The 25,346-nt window shown below is 38.3% G+C and overlaps 1 protein-coding gene across 14 annotated transcripts in view; it reads left to right on the top strand.

Annotated features, from left to right (window-relative positions):
- STAU2 (staufen double-stranded RNA binding protein 2) overlaps window positions 1-25,346 on the top strand; it is a 299,958-nt gene that overhangs the window by 173,705 nt on the left and 100,907 nt on the right. For 12 of the 14 annotated variants that reach the window (XM_043879208.1, XM_043879203.1, XM_043879199.1 and 9 more), the window contains one exon: window positions 9,126-9,239. The exons of the other annotated variants lie outside the window; for them this stretch is intronic. In XM_043879208.1, the coding sequence (XP_043735143.1) occupies window positions 9,126-9,239 (114 nt within the window). The remainder of the gene's footprint in view (window positions 1-9,125; window positions 9,240-25,346) is intronic. 14 annotated transcript variants of the gene reach the window in all.

The following is a 25,346-nucleotide window of genomic DNA, read 5'->3' as shown; positions in this document are numbered from 1 at the left end:
CCTGGGAAATTCCATGGACAGAGGAGCCTGGCAGGCTACAGTCAGTGGGGTTGCGAAGAGTCAGAATGACTGAGCTACGAGCACACAGCGGTTGTGGAGGAGTGGGGCAGAGGTGCAGGTGTTCGCGGTACAGATAAGAGGAGTAAATGGTCTCTTGTGCCTACTTCTGTGAAGGGTACTTTCACTTCTCTGATCAGGAGGGAAGCTAGATGTAATGCACTGAAGAGCAGTTAGAGGCTATCTGAGAATATGTTGACCATTCCAAGAATTTGAGAATAAAGTAAAGTAGGAAGATAGTATGAATGTTTTAGGAAAGGTTCTATTTTTTAATATGAATGTCATGAATAAACTTAGAGGAAGTTAATAAGTTCCATTTTAAACATGGTGAACTTGAGTTGCCTTTGGGACTTTCAAAGTCAGCTGTCTAGTAGGCATTCGTCAGTGGTTCTGGTGAACAGCAAGAGGGCATAGGACACAGATATTCGAGAGTCTTTGGTGTGCAGATGTAACTGATGCCATAAAAGTAGGTAAGACTGACCAAGAAAAGTGGGCAAAGACCTCGGAGATATTCCCAATGAATACTAACAGTTTAAGGGATTGGTTCATTCATTAAGTCAACTGAAGTCTATTGAGCACCTGCTATGAACCGGGTGCACTTTTTGGCACTAAGGATATAGTGTAAATGACAGTCAAGTGTTCTGTCCTCGTGGAGCCATCATCAGGATGGGATTGATGGGAGTGGGATGTGGAATATGGCCAGGGCGAAGGGAACAGGACAAGTGGAAGGGTACACAATCACATCTGGACACAAGATAAATTCAAATGATTAGTCTCCTAAGGTAATAATTAATTGGAAATTAATTGGGAGATTAATTATGATTATTTTGACTTAGTGTTGCCAGCTGTTGTATCAGTGTATCAAATAACTATACCTTTTAATTGTTTAATGGCTTGCATTGAGGTATAATTTACACCTGATAAATTATACCCATTTTAGTTGCATAGATTGATGAGTTTTGAAAAATGTATGCCACTGTGTAACTACAACCACAGTCAAGATGGGGATGTTTCTATTACTGTGAAAAAATTCCCTGTTGCCTCTTTGTAGCCTGTTTTTCTCACCTCTCTGTGGCTTGGTGGCAACCAGGCTATCCTTCGTTAGTACTAGATTAGTATTGCCTAAAATTTTGTAAAAATGAAATCATACAGCGTGAACAGACAGTTTTGTTTCCTGCTTCTTTCACTCACTGTAATGTTTTTGAGATTGTTCATGTGCATATCAGCGGTTTGTTCCTCTGTGTTGCTAAGAACTAGTTCATTGCATGGACATATACCACAAACTATCAGTTTATCTGTTGATGGACATTTGCGTTGTTTTCAGCTTGAGGCTATTATGAATAAAGCTGTTTGCGACTATTCATGTACAAGATTTTGTGCAGAGTTTCCAGTTCTCTTGAAAAAAGTACCTCAGAGTGACATTCCTGGGTCACATGGTAAGTGTCCGTACAAATTTACAAGAAGCCATCAGATTCTCTTACAGAGTGCTCTATCAGATTGCATGGGCTTCTCTAGTGGCTCAGTGGTGGAGAATCTGCCTGCCAATGCAGGAGACGTGGTTCAATCCCTGGGTCAGGAAGATCCCCCTAGAGAAGGAAATGGCAACCCACCCCCATGTTCTTGCCTGGATTCTGTGGACTGAGGAGCCTGGCGAGCTACAGTCCATCGGGTCGCAAAAGAGTCAGACACAACTTAGAGACTAAACGACAAAAGCAACAGGAAATCATGTTACCTTCCTCCCAGGACTGTATGAGGGTTTCATACATTGATGAGTCTTACTCTATGAAGGATACAGTGCTGTCTCATTGACATTTTAGTTTGTATTTTCCTGATGACCCATAATATGCACTTCTTTTCTTGTGCTTGTTGGCCAATTTTCTCTTTGTGAAATGTCCACATTTTTTTCTCAGTTTCTGGTATCGATTTTTAAAAATTATTGTGTCATCAGAGTTTTTTATATATTCTAGATACAGGTCCTTTCTGTTGCAGATATTATCTCCCTGCCTGTAACTTGTCTTTTCAGTATCTTAATGGCATCTTTTAAAAAGTGGAGAAGTTTTCAATTTTGATGAAGTTCAATTTTTTGTTTTTTTTCCATAAATTATACCTTTTTTGTCCTATCTAAGGAATATCTGACTACCCCAAGGTTGCAAAGATTTTCTCTGATTTTTTTCTAAATGCTTTCTGGTTTATGCCTTTGTGTTTCATGCTGATATTCATTTAATTTTTTGTGTATGGTGTGGGTGAGAGTCTCTTTTTCCCACAGGATAATCAGTTGTTTCTGTACCATATATGTACTGTGTTGTTTTACTCTAGCTGCTCTTAAGATATCTGTTCATTTTTGGTTTCACCAGTTTGGCTGTGCTATGTCTAGGGTTGTTTTTAATCCTGCTTGGGATTCATTTAGCTTTTTAGATTACCATAATGTTTCTCATTAGTTTTGAAAGATTTGGGGCTAGTTTCTGTTTGTTTGTTTGTTTTTTTCCAAAAAATTTTTTTTGCCCTTTTCTTTGTCTTCTCCTTTTGGGATTCCAGTTACGTATGTGTTGAGCCTCTTGATATTGTCTTTGAGGTCTTTGAGACTATTTACAGTTTTTCACTATCTTTGGATTGTGTAACTTTGGTTGGTTTATTTTCAGATTTACTAGTTCTTTTCTCTGTCCTCTCCAATTTGCTGTTGAGCCCATATAATAAATTTTTCACTTCAGTTATTCTACCTTTTTGGGATGGGGGCTTCCCAGGTGGCACTAGTGGTAAAGAGCTCGCGTGCCAGTGCAGGAGATGCAGTTGGATCTCTGGGTTGGGAAGATCCCTTGGAGGAGTGCATAGCAACACACTCCAGCAGTCTTGCCTGGAGAATCCCATGGATAGAGGAAGGAGCCTGGCAGGCTACAGTCCATAGGGTCGCACAGTCGGACATGACTGAGCGACTAAGCACAGCACATTGTATCTGTTTGCTCTAACATTTCTATTTGATAATTTTTTAATTGGTGATGCTATCTACCGTCTCATCCTCTGCCACCCCCTTCTCCTTTTGCCTTAAAACTTTCCCAGCATCAGGGTATACAGAGTGCCTATATAACCTATTTTCCTTTGACCTTGAAGAAAGTTTTCCTTGTTAAAAAGTTATTTCTTTGCAAAGCCTGTGGATTTTCATGTAGCTTGTTTTACGTATGTAAATGGCTGTGTGTGAGTGCATCAAAGCCTGAGTACAAACTACAGAAGAGAGGAACTTCTTTTCTTGTAGATGTGTAAATTGACTGTTAAAAATTTTGTAGTGTTTTGTTTTGATGGAAATGTAAAACTAAAATAATTCTGTGTGTGTATGTATCATTTATATATTAATTGGCTGCCTCCTTAGACCTTCACTGGCATAGTCAATGAAGCAGAAAAGGAGTGAACAAAGATTTAGGATTTGTGTCATGTACAAACTCACCACTTAAAGTAAGAATGCAGTTATCTTCCTTAACAATACTGAGAACACATCTGTTGCATTTGTTGGACAGTTTTTTTCTGTGACTTTATACTAGAAATAAATCTGTACATCACTGCTGGATTTTGTATACCAAATAAAGTCGTGTAATTTTCAAATCTTTTCCTAAGCATAGAATTTCCAAAAGAGAGAAAAGATAATTACAAGTTGAGGCTCAGTCTGTATAATGTGATTTCATTCATTCACTTATCCCTTTAGAGGCATTAATGTGACAGGCATATTGTATGCAGAGTAAAATAGATTACTCATCCAGCTAAAACACTGGTACATGACTGAGCATGTTAAATATATGTTTACATTTTAGTTATAAAGGACTTGACTTTAGTTATGAAAAGCATTGAGGAAATAAGCTTTAGGGAAAGTCAATTACAGACATTATCCTAATGTAATATTATTCTTCATAATTATACATTATGTCATATCTTAATTTTTAACATTATTATGGGATGTGTTATTCTAATAATACCTATTATTTATTTTAATGGTAACCGTGAGCCAGGCATCATTCTAAGTACTTTTCCTGGGGGAACTTCTTTTATTTATCACTTATAAATTTGTTAGTCATAAATAGATAACAGTGTGGATTGGTATTACTACCTGGGAAAGTGAAAGTGTTTGTTGCTCAGTCATGTCCAACTCTTTGTGGCCTCATGAACTGTAGCCCGCCAGGCTCCTCTGTCCATGGAGTTCTCCAGGCAAGAATACTGGAGTAGGTTGCCATTCCCTTCTCCAGGGGATCTTCCTGATCCAGGGATCAAACCCAGGTCTCCTGCCTTATAGGTGGATTCTTTACCATCTGAGTCACCAGGGAACCACCCAAATAACTGAGATGATTTACATGTTCTCAAGTCATCTAAAAATGTAGTTGCTATTGTTTAGTTGCTGAGCTGTGTCTGACTCTTTTGTGACCTCACGGACTGTAGCCCGCCAGATTCCTCTCTTCTGTTCATGAGATTTCCCAGGCAAGAATACTGGAGTTGTTTGCCATTTCCTTCTCTAAGGGATCTTCCTGACCCTGGGATCAAACCTGCATCTCCTGCAATGGCAGGAGGATTCTTTACTATTGGGGCACCTGAGAAGCGCCCCCGCCCCCCCAAAAAAAGGTGTAGTTAAGAAATATTTATTACCAATTTACTTATTAGAGTAATATTTATCAAAGAGTATTGTTTTATGCTTTGCTAAGAATATGCTGATTTTCATGTTAACAAACATTTAGATCTTTTGTACAGCTAGTGTGCAGACTCTGCAAGAATCAAACATGTTTGGAGTATTCTAAGATCTAGTACTAAATTGCCACTCTTCAGCTCTTTGCTGTCTTCACCCATCCTTGGAGGCAATAGCTACAGTGGGATCTCTGCCTGCTGCTGTGGACTAAATCCATGAATGGGAGGTGTGCTCATGAAACATGTTTTCTTGACATAGTGATGATATTAATTATCAGACGTCAATGTACAGACCTTTATCTTAACAATCTATTGAGCAGCTTTCTTTGAACATGGACCTTTTTTACACTCTCTTCATTTTTGTCCCACAGTGGGTGACCGTTAAAAATATGTAACAGACAACCAGTTCCCTGATGAGATTAGTAAAATAGTCGTCCGACATTAGGGAATTTCTCAACCTCTGCAAGAAACAATTTGATTCAACTTTTTGAGAGGTAGGGGGTATAGAATTAAAATTTTTCATTTGAATGGTCCCTCATGTTTTCAGAAGGGCATGAAAAAATTCACATACCTAGCTTTTTATATGTTATTTTATAGCTTATAGTATTTTTCCTTATTTCATTTTTTTTAAGGAATGAGGATATTTATTCAAATCAAATCAAGGTTTGCCATTTAAACATATCACAAATTGAGCTTTGAATTCTTTATTTCTTGAGTTATCTGAATAGTCTCAGACACAAATCACTTCTCCTTTCAAGAAGAAGAAATCTCTAGACTGGCGGAAATTGTTAACAGCATGCACAATTATAGCATCTCATCTGGGTTTATGCGATTACAAATCAAACTAGGAAACTTATTTTAACATAAAAATTATTATAGATTTGCAAATTTAAAAGGAAGCTGCATTATTTAATTTGCACATATTGGAATTTCTGACCCATTATTTTTAGTGGAATATTTTTTGTAAGCCCAAGAGAAAGAAACAAAATGTCAATTTGCTGTGGTCAATGGTGTTATAAATCCAGAACTAGTGCTACAACAGTGTAAGAATCAAGATGAGTTGTGTACATTTTAGAATACAAAAGATAGCAAAATTATATGATTCATAAACAGTAAATCTTAAATATAGGAGATGATTCTGTAGTTTTCTAAAATTATCTTTATTCATTTTTCTTTGATCAAAATCAAGATCTATGACACTGGAATATTATCATTGTACATTGGAAATTTTAGGGCCACATTTGTAGAAACAGCAGTTTTGTTGTAGCAGAAATATTTCACCCATCAATCCTGAAGATTTGTACATTGTAGAATGCAGTGGAATATTATTACCCTAATTATTTTAGCCTAGAGTTCTAAGATCCCTGGTTTCTGCTGATGCTTTGAATCATCAGAAGCATTTTTAGAGTTAGAAAGATGAATTTTAAAATGTCATTCATACATTATTCTCCTTTAGAAATTCAGTTTTATGAACTCTTATGTTTCTATGTCCAGGAAGAGAATAAATAACTGAAGAGCCATTTCCAACCTGTTTTATTGGTGATTGATTATATAAAATATGATTCTTTCTTAAGACCTTTTGTCTGTATATTGTAACTTTTTATTTAATTTGAAATCATGTCCTCAAGCAGTAGTTTCCTATTTTTTTTTTTTACATATTTTTATCTGTTTGGAGGGAGCAGTCTCAGTGCAGTGAGGGTATAAACATGGAATTTTATTTCTCCAGCCACCACTTTTGCCCATGATTGGTCATATCTCTCATTCATGTTTCTTTTTATATTTGGCAAACCCCATGGTTTTCTGGTCATCTTTAGTTTTGAAAAATTTAGTGCAGTTCACTGTAAAACTACAAGCTCATGTCCACCCCCGCCACCACCTCCCCCCCCCCACAACTGCCAACTGTCTGTTTTAGCTCAAAATACACAGGGGAGGGAGGGTTTACGGTGATTTCCTCTTGTCTTCCTCATACTCCAGCACCTTTGAATATTGCGATTGGTGGGCTGGGGACTTGATCTGCTTCTGAGGCATGTTCCTCCACATTCTACCTCTGTTTCAGGCCTGGTCACTCCTCTGATGGAAGCCCTGCAGGTGGACTAGGGGAGGGGAGGGACTAGAGGAGGCTAAGACTTAGCCTAGTTTCATCCATTACTAGTTTCCTTGTAGATGATGTTCACTTTTTTTTCCCTTTGTTGAAGTATAGTTGCTGTGCAATATTATGTAAGTTTCAGGTGTGTGATACGGTGATTAACAATTTCTAAAAGTTCTACTCCATCTATAGTTACTGTAAAATACTACATGATTTTCCCAGTTCCCTCCATCCCTGAAGGGCAGCCATGTTTCATTTGGACTTTACCAGTGATCCATGCCCCTAACTTTGTTCTTGGTAGATGTCACTTTGCTTGGCCTGAGAAGCCCTTTGGCTTCTGCTGGGACTCTTTTTCATTGAGTCCTACATGTATTGTTCTACCAATATTCAATGTCTGTAGGATGTCTAATATTTTACAGGATATTGCAAGCTCATGGTGAATTAGAAGAAAAGTTAAATCTTTCAGTCCTAGTATCCAAGCCACTGATGGAAATGAAGTTTGAAATTTATTTTTTGACTGGAATTGTCTTGTGCTCTTTTTGTCCTTCCTAATTTTCATTTCTCTAGAAGAAAAAAATAAAGCTGCAGTAAGTTGGCTGACATATGAGCATGTTCACTATCAATGTGGGTATTTAGGAGAGTGTCTTGTCTTTCATATGGTCTTTCAATTGATGTCAAAAGGTGATTATATTTTATTTTAAAAAATGTTTTTTGATAGCACTGTATCAGACATAATATTTTAACTATACTATAAATGGTTGTGAGCTATAGCTATTGTAGTGTCACCATTGATTGACTTTTGCATAAACCTATTATGTGGTAAGTTTCATTCCCCCCCTCATATTTCACTGCTGCATAGTAAACAACAGCCCACATTCTTGAACTCATACACTGAGTGAACTTTTAATTTGCTTAGGAGGTACAGTGAATTCGAACTGTCATCAAATCCTTTCCCCAAAGTTAATTTGGAAAAAATATTTTTATAACAAAATCTTTAAAGTGCTTTGGAAACAAAGCTTTGTATGTTGACTTGATTTGAACCCTAAACTACTTTTTATAGATTCCAGGAAGTTTCCCTGCCTTAAGGGATACTAATGGCGAATCTTAACAACCTTACTGGTTTAAAAATGTTATTAAACCATTAGATGAGGATTTATATCATTTCTGTCAGATCCATATTATATGTGTGTGTGTGTATATATATTTATTTATCACAAAAGCAACACTATTTTTACTTTATTAGCTTAGAATTCAGAGAAGGCAATGGCAACCCACTCCAGTACTCTTGCCTGGAAAATCCCATGGGCAGAGGAGCCTGGTAGGCTGCAGTCCATGGGGTCGCGAAGTCAGACACGACTGAGCGACTTTCACTTTTCACTTTCATGCATTGGAGAAGGAAATGGCAACCCACTCCAGTGTTCTTGCCTGGAGAATTCCAGGGACGGGGGAACCTGGTGGGCTGCCGTCTATGGGGTCGCACAGAGTTGGACACGACTGAAGCAACTTAGCAGCAGCAGCAGCTTAGAATTAAACACTGCTTGATAGAACTTTTTTGAAAGTAGATAAATGGAAGGATGGAAATTTTTCCATCGGGCAGATGGACTCACATTCCCCTACCCCCACCCCTCATACCTTACCTCTGATAGAGTGTCTTACACATGGTTTTAATAATGGTTGGTTGTATTCAACTAAAAGAAAAATAATATTATAGTAACTTTATTTTGGTCTGTACATTATAAGTCATTTCAGTTTAATTCATTTTGATTGTAATGTCAAAATTCCAGACAGAACATGGTATACTGAGATACATACATACATATATGTGTGTGTGTGTGTATGTGTGTGTATGTATAACATTGGTTTTATAGGGACTATAAGGTAGAAATAGAAGAATGTCAGACCAATCAAGTGGCAGTCACACACACATAGAGTCAAAGATGAAGAAAATTCAGGTTGACAAAATTTTATTTGATTCAAATGAACTTGACTTATGCTGACCCTGGAGTCCTTTATGCATTATGAGAAGTTGGACAAAAAAGATGAGTGTAGCATTTAGTTGTGAATTTTCCTTCTAGCTGTACTAATGTAGAGCACTCTGCCAAGCATTTCCTAATACTCTTTTAAAGAATATTAATATAAAATATTAATTAAAATTAATAGAATCTCCATAGATCTTCGAGTCCCAGTAAGGTTTTAAATATTTGAATTGTGTTCTGCATAAGTTACGTGAAGTTCTTCTTGAAAGCTAGAACCTTTGCAAAGGACCGATTGCATCTGGCTCCCTTTTACTGGTGGCGTTCAGCAGCTTGCGTGTGTTCTGTTATAGGTGCACTACTGTGATAGACAGAGTGGCAAAGAGTATGTGACCTGTCTGACATTAGCCCCTGTGCAGATGACCTTCCATGCTATTGGAAGCTCCATTGAAGCCAGCCATGACCAGGTATAATGTGCCACTACCATTTTGCTGTGCTATGGCCCAGCTAAGACATCCCAGACCATCAAAGTGGAAGCTATATGCACACATACAGCTTTGCTTACCCTAATGTATCAGCCACTAGTGCCATTTACTAGACTTTTGAGAAATCAAAATTCTGTGCGTGTGTGTGTGTGTGTGTGTGTGTGTGTGTGTGTGTGTTGGTAACCTGGTATCTTAGGAAATGTAAATTATTTTAGACTTCTGGTTTGTGATTCATTATTAAACATAGAATTCTCTTATAAGGAAAAAGTAATGGCCCTATGTTATTTTTATTTTTAATAATTACATATGGAAAGAGGGTCAGCAACACAATATAGATAACACTGGAATCTCACTATGATAAACTCACTAAGATATATGTGACTTAGTTCTATTGAAGAGAGTTTCATGTTACAGAATATAAAATAACAGAGTAAACTTTTACAACCATCCAATTATTCTCATAACTTGGGCTATTATTAAAATGACATTCCAGTGTTGTTTTTACTTTTAAAAGTTTTAGTTCTGAAATAAAGCTAAAAATCTGAAAAGTGTATTTTCTGAAAAGACAGATGCCTTTGATTGTTTAGACAGCAACTTGAGAGTGCATCCTGTTTATAATACATATTTTCAATTAAAATAATCATGAGATTAGACTAAACTAATGATCTGGGTCATAGAATTTCTAGTTTGGAGTCAAAATAAATAGACATATATAGCTTACTGTATGACTAACCAGCTGTGCTTTTTTAAATTAACCATTTTCATGCAGAACATTCGTAACACACTTTCATATCCTTTTCTCAGTAAATTTGAGAATTTCTAATAGTCTTGCCTGACTCTTCTTTTCTGAGTAGTATCCTTGCATGAAAAGAATAAAAGAGCATAATAGTGTTATCTTCTCAAATACATGGTTTATTGTCCAGCCCAAACAAGACCTAAGAGAAACATTCCTAAGGGCATACCTCTCTAGTTCATGATGTCCCTGACATTATGGATTTCCAGTCATCATTTGATTGGTGAAAAGGCATTGTGGTGTTTCGGAAGGAGCAATAATCTAATTGTAACTAATCTGAGTGTTAGTTACTAACCACAGTATACATAAGCTGCTACAGCCACCTGGGTGAATACTATCATCTCTTTGGGACTCTGTTTCCAAGGATGCTAAGTGAGGGAGTTGTGTTAGTTGACTTGCAAGATTCATTCCAGTGCTGCCATTTTACAATGCTCTAAGTAATCTTTGTTCTTTTGGTTGAATGAGTCCAGCCAGTCGTTAACAGATAATAGCATGCCAATCTGGGAAGCAGCTTAGAGGTCTCGCCAGCACTTCTTAGGGTTCAGCACTGATGTTAGCTCCAGCTGCAGAAGAGACTACAGCAGGGCTTGGAGGCCCAGGGAGGAGGCACATCTGACCTAGATGATGGAATATTTTGTGTTTCCCTGTATAAAACTGTAGCTGAGCCATATGTCGGGTGCCACAGATGCGTGGTATGAATGGTTCCTGCTCTTATGGAGCACACACGCCAGCACCTTCACCCCTCTGAATAATTTGCAAGAAGTCTATCTGCTGCTTCTCCAACTCTATATATTCACTCATGCCAAAAAACAAAGGGCAACAGCAGCATGAGATATCCATCCTGCAAAGCTCTCTCCTTAGGCAAAGCAAATAAATAAAAGCATTCTCAGAAACCCACACACTTGAGACGAGCAGCTCACTGTTAGCAGAGGTAGCTTTTGCTATAAAAGAGTATTGGATTGGGAATGGAGACCGGAATCAGACCCAACATTGCTGTGAACTAGCTGTGGGAACTAGCTTGTTTCGTCACCTCTGGACTTTGGCTTCTTCACGAGTCAAATAATGAGGCTGGTTCAGACTTGCTCCAAGTCCATATATGTGGATATATATACCAAGTGGCAGGGCTACAGTTAGCCCATAAGGCATTTTTACAAATTAGAAAAAAAAAATGCACCTCTGACTCAAAGCATCCGATAGAAAGTTGTCATAATAGACAAATCCACAGTAACTACAGGGCAAACCCCCTCCCAAACAAGGTGTGTAGTGCACAACCTGCAGAACTGCACACAGTGGTCTTATTCTGCATTTATCTGGAATGTTAGTTCCTCCGTGGTAAGTAAATAAAGAGATTTTTATACTAAAGGAAATACAACTGCATTACAGGTGACACATTTACACGAAATTTCAAGATGAAAAAAAAAAGTTCTAAAAAAATAAAAAGACTTCTAGGAAATACGTCAAATGGATGGGTGGATAGACAGATGCATAAATGGAGCCATGACTAGAATGACCATGCTGTTTATCAAACACTCTGCTTTGATGGCCTCAGAGGTGCAAAGTGGGGGGGGGGGTGTGATCAGTGCCCCTTGCCTTATGCTTGGGTAACTGGGCTCCTAGAGGAGAGCAGACATGCAGGGAACCTCTGCTCCACGTCTTCTGGCTTTTCTACATTGTGTCACCATTTCCTCATACCGAGGGTCTGTCTGAGCAAAAGTTACTCCCCTCACCATACCAAAAGCATAGGCTTCAACTCATCAGGTGAAAAGATGGGCCACTGAATGCTTTTTCACCTATTTTGTTCTGTTTTTTTTTTTTTTTTTTTTGGAAATACTAGAAAACAGGAAAGTACTTTAAAGCAAGAAAAATTACTATTGTTTAATAAGTGTTTTCTATTCTTAATTCATCTGAACCACTGCAATTGAACAAGAGAATAGTATTTGGGAAAAAAAAAACAGTATATGTAAAATTTAGCGGCAGTCCTTCCTAGGAAACTCAGATTGTTCTTATGTATATAGAAAATGAGGATGAGAAATGGAAGACATCTCTAGCCTTGAACCTTTACAGCTCACCTCCTCCTCCTTCTTTTTTGGGTATTGGAGCTCCAGGTATTTGTTTTAGGTTGACACTACCAGCAACATCAAGCATCTTAGTACAGACTTGGCTCACTGTGATACCTCATTTTTTAAAATTAAGTTCTATTGTAGTATAGTTGATTTACAATATTGTATTAGTTTCCACTGTGCAGCAAATGAATCAGTTATACATATATCTGCGCTTTCTTAGATTCTATTCCCACATAGATTATTACAGAATACTGAGTAGAGTTTACAGCTTGTCTTCTTAATAAAAAAAAAATGTAACTCTAGAACCCTAGTAAAGTGGAAACTGAATGTGTGGTATACCAGTGCATTCCCCTCACTATACCAAGAATAACAGGATGGGAAACATTAAGTGAAATTCTCTGTCAAGGTCAATATATATATGCAAAATAGTCAGGGAAGAGATTCAGTATCTATATGCTGGTGATGCCCAATTGTACAGAGCTCTTAATTCTCCCTTTCCCCCATCCTAAACATGCTCTTCCCTCTTGTTATCTTTGATCTCCTTTCTCTTCTATCCATCCTGGTAAATGACCATCTACTTTGTCGCTCAGGCCACGCCCCTTGAAGCATCCTTGCCCCCTCTCTTCCCCTACATCCAGTCCTAACTTGTCTTCCTCTAAATTACATCTCCAATTCAAACACTTTTCACCACCTCCAGAGTTACCATTCTAGTTTAAGTCATTAGCATTTTTAACCGAGACGACTGCAGTAGTCTCTAAACCGGCTGACCAAAATTATTTTTAAGATATTCAGATCATATTGCTCAGCTGCTCAAAAACTTCCATTGGCTTCTCATCACACCTGTTGTAAACCCAAAACTTTTGTTATGGCCTCCCAAGTTCCTGTGAGATGTGGCCCCACTACCTCTCCAGTTTCAAATCCTGCCACTCTCCTTTTCACTCTGTCCCAGTCTCACTGGCCTTGTGGCCAGTTGCATCATAATAGATGAAAGAAACTCGACTCAAAAGGCTACGTTCTGTAGATGTGATATATGTGATGCTCTGGAAAAGGCAAAAGTATAGAGATAGAAAATACATCGATTGTTGCAGAGGATGGCGAGGGATTGACCATGGTTGGGGGGGATTGACCCTATATCATCATGGAGGAGTTTTGGGGGGTGATTGAGATGTACTGTATCTTGATTGTAGTGATAGAAGTGTGACTGTGTACATTTGTCAAATTCACAGGACTATACACTCAAAGGGGTAAATTTTACTATATGCAGATTACACCTCAATAAACCTAACTTTAAAAAACCTCAGACTCATTATTTTATCAGTTACTCATGTGGTATTGATCCCAGGGAAACATGGAAGGATGTCATCCTCTATACTATGTTCTCTGAGTGTTGGGTCCACATTGGGAACGTGCTGTGTTTAACTAATAACCTGGGTTAGAGCTCCTCTGAATACCAGTGGTTGATTAAGGCCTCCTAGAATAATTATTAGTCTCCAAAAACTGGTCTTAGCCTGCCCCTTTCTGACTTTAGGGAAAGGGTCTGTAGGCCAGTGTTTCCCACTTGGGAACTCTGAATTCTCATCCAGGCAGTGGACAGCCTCATTCAGGGCGGTATCTGCCTGGAGGTCCCCACCTGTTTGGGTGAGAATGTTCTACATGTGTTCGCTTTATTCACCATAAGAAATGTGATATTATACATTCACATTAGTTTAGAATGTTTAATTGTCCAGAACATAAATATAGTTTGAATTTATAGGTGTTGAGTTTTGTTTTAGAAACATTTGTTAACAACTATGTAGGAATCCCTCACTAGATACTGGAGCATCCAAAGATAACTGCCTTAACACTCATTATAATAAGCCAGGTAACTTATTATAGTCCTCTCTGAGCCAGTCATCTTGCAAAATTTAAAATTTATAGATCATATGGTGATTTTAGGGACCATCATCCTTATTTGTAAGTCAAATTAAAAAAAAAAACACTTATTTTTAAGATTGAGCTAGTGAGGATTTTGGTCAGTATTTTTCAGAATATCCTATTTGGAAATTAAATTTATATTGTAGAGTGTATATTAGTAAAAGCAAAAATAATACTGCAGAAAGATTTTTAGAATATCCTGTCTTGGTATAACTCAGAAGATACTATCTGTCCTGTCTCCTGGCCCGATACCTTTCTGCATCTTTATATATCATTCCAAAATGTTACTGACTACCTCTCCCTCTCTGTCTCTAAATTACATCAATCACCTTCTATTGCGGCCTCAAAATCATAAACTTTCTTACTTGTCTGTATATTTTCTGTTTATTCATTTTCATTCAGACTCATTATTAATCTCACCAATTTCACAAAGACTGGGTAAGCAAGATTAGTCAAAATACTGTAGCTTAATTTCTGGTTAACAGTGTTACCACTGCCTACCTTAATTTTTTCAGATTAGCTCTGAAACTCACCTGCTTTATGTAACTAAAAGAATGAGTTAATAAATCAACCACCTAACGAAGCACTAACTACCCAATGAAGTGTAACCTGTCTGCTTGTGTTTGCTGTAAACCGACCTCTAGTCATCATCACTGCTGCTGCTAAGTCGCTTCAGTCGTGTCCGACTCTGTGAGACCCCATAGACGGCAGTCCACCAGGCTCCCCCGTCCCTGGGATTCTTCAGGCAAAAACACTGGAGAGGGTTGCTGTTTCCTTCTCCAGTGCATGAAAGTGAAAAGTGAAAGTGAAGTCGCTCAGTTGAGTCCGACTCTTAGCGACCTCATGATCTGCAGCCTACGAGGCTCCTCTGTCCATGGGATTTTCCAGGCAAGAGTACTGGAGTGGGGTGCCATTGCCTTCTCCGAGTCATCATCACTAAGTGAGATTATCTTACAGAGCAAATGACAATGCATATTTAACACATTACTTAGAATCTTAGAAATCAATGATTTTACAAGAGAAAAGGAACACAAGCCAAATTTGTTTTCTTTTTTAAAAAAATTGAGGTGTAGTTTCAAGTGTACAACATAGTGATTCACAATTTTTAAAGATTATACTCCATTTATTATTTTTATAAAACATTAGCTATATTCACTGTTTTATACTATATATCCTTTTAGCTTATTTATTTTATGTATAATAGTACTTCCTCATCCCTTACCCCCAGTTTGCCTCTCCTCCCTTCCTGCTCCCCATGGGTTACTACTAGTTTGAACAATAACCAGATTTATATATAATGTATTTACCGTGTACTAGATACTGTGCTAGACCCGACTTATATTATTTAATTCTTCCGATAACTTGATGAGGTAGGAACTGTACCATTTGCTTACTTGTTTCACTTGCTATATTGCCTTTAAGGGTTTATGTCCAGGTTAGTAAAGTCAAGTGTAGTTCTTAATACCTGTGCTTTGACTAGAATTCAAGGCAGACTTCTCAACGAAAGGGCAACCATTAAACTGAGAATTTACAAATCTTAGGAGTATTTTCTTCTACTTTTGATTAAATCCTGTTCATAGTTCTTTTTCTGATTAACTACAGGTCTCTTTTGAGTAGTTGGGGCTTCCCTGATAGCTCAGTTGGTAAAGAATCCGTGGTTGGGAAGATGCCCTGGAGAAAGGAAAGGCTACACACTCCAGTATTCTGGCCTGGAGAGTTCCATGGACTGTATAGTGCATGGGGTCCCAAAGAGTCAGACACAACTGAGAGACTTTCACACTTACACACTCACTTGAGTAATTGTGTCATAATGTCTTACAGTTGTATAGTAATGTAAAATTAAAAGAGAAAAATACATGACACATACTATCTAAGTATATGCTATCCCCCTGATCAACACTATCATACTGTAGACTGTAGACTATGTACAGAATTTCGTAGTGCTAGAGAGTCCTAAATGAGAGTCCTTCCTTGCCCTTTAGTCTAATGGAGTGTATTAGCTAAGATGCTTTTGGCCACAGCTAACAGAAAAACTGACTCATTTTGGCTTAAATAATAAAAAATCTTGTTATCTCACATAACAGGAAGTTCAGAGGAAGGGTGAACTCCAAGGTTGGTTGATAAAGCTGCTCAATGATGTCCACAGGGGTTTGGGTTTTACTTCATTTATAAACTCTGCCATCCTCTGCTTTATCCCCTGTGTCATGGAAAGATGGCCACGGTGGCTCTCTGTGTCACTGGTCATATAACCACATCTTAGGAAAAAGAAAAAATGAGTTCTGATCTCCATCTGTCTCTTTTTCTGGGGCAAAGATGTCTGTAGCTGGAACTCCACCTGCCATCTTTTCTTCCCAGCTCAGGCCTGGATTGTGTCGGTGACATGCCCACAACTAAACTAGTCACTGGCAAGAGAAAAGAGATGGTTATTGAGGGTTATTGAGGAATCAACCACAAGGACTATCATGTGAGGGATAAAATGCCACATAAATAATTTACAATTTCCTAGTAGACCCACTTAAAAACTAAAAAGAAACTGATGTTTAATCTTCATAATATTTTTTTATTTAACCCAATATATCTAATTATCACTTCAACCTGTAATCACCTTTTTAAATTATTGAGATATTTCATATTTTTTATACATCCCATTTTGGACTAGCCTGTTTCAAGTGCTCAGTGTGTTAGAAAGGATGAACTCCAAGGGCATTATGACTCAGTCCTTGCCTGTGTCTCCAGTCTCACCCTTGACCATTCTCCATGTGCCTAACTTGTACCCACACTTTATGCCATGGAATGTTTGTTCCCACATCTCTTCCTTTCTTGTATCTGTCTTTCTTTGCACTGTTTCCTCTGCTTGGGCCATTTGCTCCTTGCTTATAAGAGACATTTTGTTATATCCATCAGATTCAGCCAACATGTCACTCCAGTCAATAAGCCTTCCCCAAACCTACTTTCTTTGAAAATTTTTAATTGGAGGATAATCACTTCCATGTTTTATACAGCAGCTTCCCACTAGCTATCTGTTTCACATCTGGTAATGTATATGTTTCAATGCTACTCTCTCAATTTGTCCCACCCTCTCCTTCTGCCACTGTGTACAGAAGTCTGTTCTCTGTGTCTGCATCTCTGTTCCTGCCCTGCAAATAGGTTCATCAGTACCATTTTTCTAGATTCTGTATATATGTGTTAATATAATTTGGTTTTCTCTTTCTGATTTACTTCATTCCGAATAACATACTTTAGGTTCATCCACCTCACTATAACTGCCTCAAATTCATTGTTTTTTATTGCCGAGTAATATTCCATTGTATGTATATACCACAACTTCTTTATCCATTTATCCGTTGATGGACATCTAGGTTGCTTCCATGTCCTGGCTATTGGAAATAAGGCTGCAATGAACATTGAAGGTACATTGTCTTTTTCAGTTATGGTTTGCTCAGGGTATATGCCCAGTAGTGGTATTGCTCAGTCATGTGGTAGTTTATTCTTATTTTTTAAAGAAATCTTCGTACTTTTCTCCATAGTGGTTGTATCCATTTATATTCCTACCAACAGTGCAAGAGAGTTCCCTTTTCTCCACATCCTCTTCCAGCATTTATTGTTTATATATTTTTTTGATGATGGCCTTTCTGTCCAGTGTGAGGTGATATATTGTTGTGGTTCTGATTTGCATTTCTCTAATAATGAGCAATATTGAATTTTTTCATGTGTTTGTTGGCCATCTGTATAGTTTCTTTGGAGAAACAAAACCTACTTTTTAACATCATCCCACTGTTACATTGATGAAATGATTTTCCCATTATTTTTTTCCTTACCAGTCTACCCCATTGAGCACTGAGGTCCAGGGTGGTGTCTTCTTTGCCTGAGTATTCTCTGTGACTTTGCTCTGGCATGATAAAACTGATAGTGTTAATTGCTAAGTCATGTCCAACTCTTGGACCGTCTGTGGCCCCATGGACTGTAGCCCAGCAGGCTGCTCTGTCCATGGAATTCTCCAGGCAAGAATATTAGAGTGGGCAGCTTCCTGACCCAGGGTTCAAACCTGGGTCTCCCGCATTGGCAGGCAAATTCTTTACTGTCTGAGCCGCCGGGGAAGCCCAGCAGGCTCCTCTGCCCATGGGATTCTCCAGGCAAGAATACTGGAGTGGGCAGCCGTTTTCTCCTCCAGGGGATCTTCCTCAGCCAGGTATCAAACCCAAATCTCCTATGGCTGCTGCATTGCAGGCAGATTCTTTACCACTGAGCCACCGGGGAAGCCCACTTAGGAGGCACTCAATACATATTTATAGCATGGAAATTAATTTCTGAGAAAATTTAGAATGACTTGGATTTGGTAGGATGCATTTGATAGAACTGATGAGAGAAATAGAATGTTTGGCCCAGGTTGTTTCCTCTGGTGGTGGCTTTATAGGTACATATTTTATGAAAGCATCTTGAGGCCCTCCAAATGTGACCTCAGAGTGTCTAAATAATCTGAATACATGTAACTGTCTTTAGGAATCCATCATAGATCTCCATTAATTTCTTTACTGATCTATTTGTAAGTTTGAGTACATCCTTCTCAGTGTCTAGATTACTTTTTTCAAGTTCCAACACTGCTTTCTGGTTCTCGCATTTCACAATGTAACATACATATCAGGAGGGCTTCTCAGGTGGCTCAGTGGTAAAGAATCCGCCGTCCAGTGCAGGAAACGCAGGTCGATCCCTGGGTCAGAAAGATCTCCTAGGGAAGGAAACGGCAACCCACTCCAGTGTTCTTGCCTGGAGAATCCTATAGACAGAGGAGCTGGGTGGGCTACAGTCCATGGGGTCACAAAGAGTTGGACACAACTGAGTACAGGCACCATTTAAGTCAATATTCACTGAACAGTGTCATGGAGGATTGCATCCCTCTGAATATAAAGAAGCACAGACTTCATAAGTTTGAGCCACAACTTCCCAAGACAAATAGGGCTTTGTATTACTTACTATAAAGGACACTTAAAGACTGACATTGTAAAAAAAAAAAAAACAAAACACTGACATTGTGTAGTAGCAGGCTTCACTGCATTGTCCTAGACATACCTGCAATAGAGTTGTGGCATTCTTTGTATTACATGGACTCAGTGTGAGTTTTGAACTTCCCTTTTTCACTTGCTGCACTCTCAAACCACAGTGCTGAGGACCATAGAGTTTTGAAAGAGAAGGAATAAACACTGCCATTGGCAGCTTCTAGGAGGTTCTGGAGCTGCCAAAATTCAACACGAAACTTGGTTTTTGTTTATTTTTTTATGAAATAGGATGCTGAGAGAGATACTAAAAAGACACATCAATCTTAATGTTTGTTTTGGGAAAGTGCTTTCATATTTGTTGTTTTTGTATTTCAAGATATTTCTTTTATCTGAAACTTACCCCATGATTATAGGAATAAAATTTCTTCTGCTGGCTTTTCATTTGCAATATAAAATTCCCATTGTACACAAATATATCATAGTTAAGGCATTCAATTACATGTTTTTTCTTTACATTTTATATGTCAGTAATTAGTCCAGTAGTTCGAATAAGCATTTTTGTGTTTTTTCCGTTCTTTGTAAATTTTGTTTATTTATTTTTAATTGGAGGGTAATTGTTTTACAATGTTGTGTTGGTTTCTGCTTCAATTCAGTTCAGTCTCTCAGTCATGTCCAACTCTTTGCGACCCCATGAATCGCAGCACACCAGGCCTCCCTATCCATCACCAACTCCTGGAGTTTACTCAAACCCATGTCCATTGAGTCGGTGATGCCATCCAGCCATCTCACCCTCTGTCGTCCCCTTCTCCTCCTGCCCCCAATCCCTCCCAGCATCAGGGTCTTTTCCAATGAGTCAGCTCTTCGCATGAGGTGGCCAAAGTACTGGAGTTTCAGCTTCAGCATCAGTCCTTCCAATGAACACCAGGACTGGTCTCCTTCAGGATGGTTTCTGCTTACATCAGTGTAAATCAGCTACAAGTGTACATATATCCTGTCTGTCTGGAGACTTTCTCCTGCTTACCCGTCCCACCCACCTAGGTCACCGCAAAGCCCCGGTCTGAGCTCCCTGTGTACACAGCGGCTCCCCGCCAGCTCCCTGTTTTACACATGGTAGTGTATGTCAGTGCTGCTCCATCAGCTCATCCCACCCGCCCCTTTCCTCGCTGTGTCCACAAGTTCCTTCTGGCTTTGTTTTTTAGCTGTTTGTTTTTTAATTGAGATATAATTGAAACATAACATTGTATTAGTTTTAGGTGGATATTTGTATATATTGTGAAAAGATTACCACAAGTTTAGTAAACATCCATCACCACACATAGTTACATATTCAGTCATATCTTCAAAAAATACTTCAGGGGGGAAGGTCACCAGGTAAAGCTTCTTATCACTGGGTAGTTATTACTTAATGGACTAGAACAGGAATCAGGAAACTACAGCCCGGGGCCAAATCCAGCCTACCACCTGAACTGAGAATGACTTTTAGACTTTGAAATTTGGGGGGAAAAATCAAAAGAAGATTAATGTTTCATGAGATGGGGGCTTCCCTGGTGACTCAGATGGTAAAGAATCCGCCTACAATGCAGAAGACACAGGTTCAATTCCTGGGTTGGAAAGATCCCCTGGAGAAATAAATGGTTACCAACTCCAGTATTCTTGCTTGGAGAATTCCATGGACAGAGGAGCTTGGCGGGCTACTGTCCATGGGGTCACAAAGAGACACTACTGAGCGACTAACACATTTGTACACACATTTCATGAGATAAGAAAACTACATGTAATTCTAATGTTAAGAAGTTTTATTGGAATACAGTCATGCCCACCTGTTCAGGTATTGTCTATGACCACTTTCACTACAACAGCAGAAACAAGTAATTACAAGAGAGACCTTTTGCCTACAACACCTGAAATATTTATTGTCCTCCCCTTTATAGAAAGTTTGTTGATCTAATCCCCGAACTAGAAGGAAGAAACATCAGGCATGCACTTTTTGAACTTTGTGTCAAATGTTACTCTAAACATGGTCATTCAGAATTCATTTTCTTTCAGAAGGGTGTCATTTTACTGAAAATGTTGCCTATATTATAATACAGTTAGATTTGGTTGTGAATTTTGGATTTATTTACAATAGAAAGCAGTTTAATTCACTAAGAGAAAAATAATTATCTTTATTCATCAGTATTCATTGAAGCATTGAAAGAGTTTACTGATAGCAAAAGGTTACTTTTGTGTCATTTTTGAAATCCCATTTAGAAATGCTGCTTAACTGAGTTTTGTGTGTGGGTTTTAAGTAATAGAGCACAACAATATTCTGTTGTTTCCATAATGAACTTTCGTCTCTTCATTTCAAATATATAACCAGTTTTCAGAACCAATAGTCAGTTACAGGGGAAGGTAGTGGGAAGATTGAACATTATACATTTTATAGTACGTGAAAGTGAAAGTCGCTCAGTCGTGTCTGACTCTTTGCAACCCCATGGTCTGTATAGTCCATGGAATTCTCCAGGTCAGAATTCTGAAGTGGGTAGCCTTTCCCTTCTCCAGGGGATCTTCCCAACCCAGGGATCGAACCCAGGTCTCCCACATTGCAGGCAGATTCTTTAACAGCTGAGCCACAAGGGAAGCCCATACATTTTATAACTGACTCATAATTTTATTTATGCTTAGTGCATCATGACCACGTTTCTAAGAGGTTATATATCCTCATATTGGATACACAAGTGACTTACTAACTTAACCCATAAAATAATTTTGGACTATAGTCAAAACCCACGAATTTACCTTATTGTTTTCCTTCTCCTTTTTTTATCTTGAAATGATGCAAGCATGCTAAGTTGCTTCAGTTGTATCTGACTCTTTGTGACCACATGGACTTTAGCCCACCAGGGTACTCTGTCCATGGAATTCTCCAGGCAAGAATACTGGAGTGGGTTGCCATGCCCCCCTCCTCCAGGAGATCTTCGTGACCCAGGGATCAAACCCGCATCTCTTAAGTCTCCCGCACTGACAGGCAGGTTCTTTACCATTAGCACCACCTGGGAAGCCCCCTGTAGTGATGAATAACAACTATTCATTAACAGAGAGTGTGAAATTTTAAGTTTTACAAAACATGACTTTTTCCAGTTGCACCAAGGAAAAAAAGATTTTCAATGTGGTTATTTGCTCACCTTACATAATAAGGTGAATAACCTCACATTATTTGCTCACTGTAGCTCAGTATTTCACGACAGATTTATCTCTTTGAAGATAATTTCATGTTTATGATCTCATAGGAGACAAATAGAGTCCAAAAGTGTTTCCTAAAAATTTTCCCTAATAAGTTTTGTTCTGTTTTGGACCTGTATACATATTCCATTTCAGTAGTTCCTTAATTTTCAGTTCAGTATTCTAGTTTTAAATTATTTAAGTAAGAATTTAATATTCCAGCTCTTCCTAGGGCTAGATGTTTGATGTTGATTTGAAGATCATTGGCGAAATATCCTAAAAACCTTTCTGTTAACAGTTCATACTGGTGAATTATAACCAGATACATTATTGAGTCAGTAAATACCACATGTGTATAATTGGCTAAATGGATATATGAAAGTTATAATGGAGAACTGTTGCCTATATAGACCTTTTTAAAGTGACGATCAATAGAATATAGTTCCCTCGGTCACAAATTTGAGAGCATTATTGCCCACTAGAGGTCACTTTTATAACCTAAAGAGTATTACGTTCCTCGTAAACTCAAATTATGGTGTTGTGTATGATTTATTACACTATTTAAAACTGAAAAACAGTCACCTTCTCTCTCTTAGCAATGTAACTTCAATTAAGTCATGCCTCTCCCCATTTCCAAAACTCGTTTTTAAACAGGCAAGTCACTGGTTATTTTTCCTAATTCTCAATTTTATTCTGTCATCGCTAATGGTTATTTGACCTGCGCTCTTTATTTCTAAGTTGATAGCTAATGTCTCTCCACATATTTTTAAAATACTCTTTGGTTCATTGGTTGTTTTTTTTTTCTGCATCCTCTGATGGGAGGAATGTAAAGACATTTTTTAAACCCCCAAATATTTAATGGGTGTGAAATTAAACAAGAAGGGCTGACATAGTTACTTTAAAATGTCTCTGTTGCCCTTCATAGCCTGTACAGTAATGTGCTACTAGCAAACCTGGTACCTTTGGTAAGAAACATCATCACTCTACCAAGACCCACACCTATAATATTTCTCACTCTAACAGACTGACCTGCTGATAGGCTCTGTAGCTGGTTCACCTAACCTCATATGCAGATAGCACCTGCTTTTACATAGCTTCTTGTCATAGTAGGAAGCCATTCCCTCCGCCAGGGGATCTTCCCGGCCCAGGGATCAAACCTGGGTCTCCTGCATTGCAAGAAGATTCTTTACAGTCTGAGCCACCTAATAGGAAGCATGTAGTAAGAAAATCTCCAGCTCAGGGACAGAGTTGTCTGGCTGCCAGTCTCCTTGTCACTTATACATTTCTGCTTCCTAGACAACTGTTTATTGTGATCTTTACATAGTGTTTCCTTACTCTCTGCCTGGCTGAACCTACCTTACCTTGGTCTGCCATGTTTGTCTAGGCCTGCTAGTCCTTTTGTACTCTGATCTTGTACCTCCTAACTGACCCTTGACATTGGCTTCTGACCCTTTCCTATTCTTGTCTGCATTTTGCATTTCAGAGACTTGCTGTTCTCATATTGCTGTCCAAATCCAAAACTGTTCATGATCAATAGAAGTCCATCTTACGGATAATATACTCTATAGTCATTGTAACATCCAGATTACCAATTTACTTACTGGCAGAACTGGTATTCAGTCTGTACCTCCTGATATAGTTGTACCAAGTGTTAAAGTATCTAAATACTTTCATGCCACTTGGCCGATAGTTTCTGCCCCATGTTTCACCCCGATCATCATAGCCTCATGTCTGGGACCTCTGGGGTCTCCCCACAATCTAATGGAGCATTTTTGGGGCCAGCAAGAGTTTTCAGGCCTCTTTTTTGTTCTTTGATTCTTTTGGTTGGTGTCTGTACCACACTAATTATTAAATATTTTTAATATCATCTCTGCTTTCAGAGATATTTGCAAGAGTTAAGTTATTCAAGGGAGTAGGAACATGTGGGAGATACCCTAAAGTGATCATTTTTCTTGAAAGATTTTTGAAAATGTCCATGGGAAATCAGAAAGCATTTTAGTATAACATTCAGCCGTCATGTACGGAGCACCAGCTGGGTTTCCACCACTGTTGTTCAGTCACAACAACAAAAGTGTCCCAACTCTTTTGCAACAAAGTAGGAAATTCTTCTTTAGCATCCGGTACTCTACCACTGTACTAGATGCTAAAGAAGTATTTCATATTTTGTAAATAAGGAAAGCCCTCAAATTGAGTGCAGTTAAAAGTTAGGGTATATGAGAGCTCTCTGTGCTCCTTGTTCCATTTTACTGTGAATTTAAAACTCCTCTAAAAAATAAAGTATTTAAAAGGTAAAAAGTTGGAGAAACAACAACACATATGCAGAAACAGTTGAGGATTGATTGCAAGGTGACATGATTTAGTGTCAGAAATGTTTTAAAAATTCATATATATGTATATGAATTTTGAAGTTTGACTGTAGCTTATGGAAATGATCAAGAGCAGAAGAATTTACCTGATTAAGCTTCTTTTATGAGTTGATGGACTATGAAGTGAAAGACAAATTATAAGGGCTTTCCATATAGGGAAAACAACATGAAGGAAAACAGAGGCATGGAAGTTGGCGAGGAATATATGGGGGAAGAAAAACTCAACTTGGTGCAAGCTCCAGGAATAAATGCTCCATAAGATCAAGACTGTTGAGTAAGTTCCTGACAGCTAGATTGAGCAGTATGAATTATATGTTCTTTACATCAAAGAAGAATACTTCAGTCAGAAGCAAGGGATATTATTATACTGGTGTCTGTAAGGTTATTCTATTAGCCAAATGCAGAATTGACTGTGATGAACACTTCTGTCATTGTAATTCAAGAATGAATGGGTGCTAATTACCTTGATGGGTGTGACTAAATACAGCATTGTAGAGAATGAATCAGCAGACCTTGGTGACCAGCTGAGTATAGTGGAAAGAAACAGCAATTAAAAATAACATTTAAGGCAGTCTACCAATATGGCATAGTGAGAGCTGAGCAAATCTTCCAAAAAAAAAGATCAACCTGGACTGAATTGTCAAAAACATCAACTTTAGGACTTGGAAATGGGTCAGAGGTATTCACCAAATTGAGAAATATTTATTGATGAAAAAACTATTGAACTTCAGATGAGAAAGATAGAATTCTTTGGTGTT

The sequence above is a fragment of the Cervus elaphus genome, chromosome 21, assembly GCF_910594005.1.
Source record: "Cervus elaphus chromosome 21, mCerEla1.1, whole genome shotgun sequence".
NCBI lineage: Eukaryota > Metazoa > Chordata > Mammalia > Artiodactyla > Cervidae > Cervus > Cervus elaphus.
The sequence above is the reverse complement of the archived record's forward strand: the minus strand, read 5'-3'. Positions and strand labels throughout refer to the sequence as shown.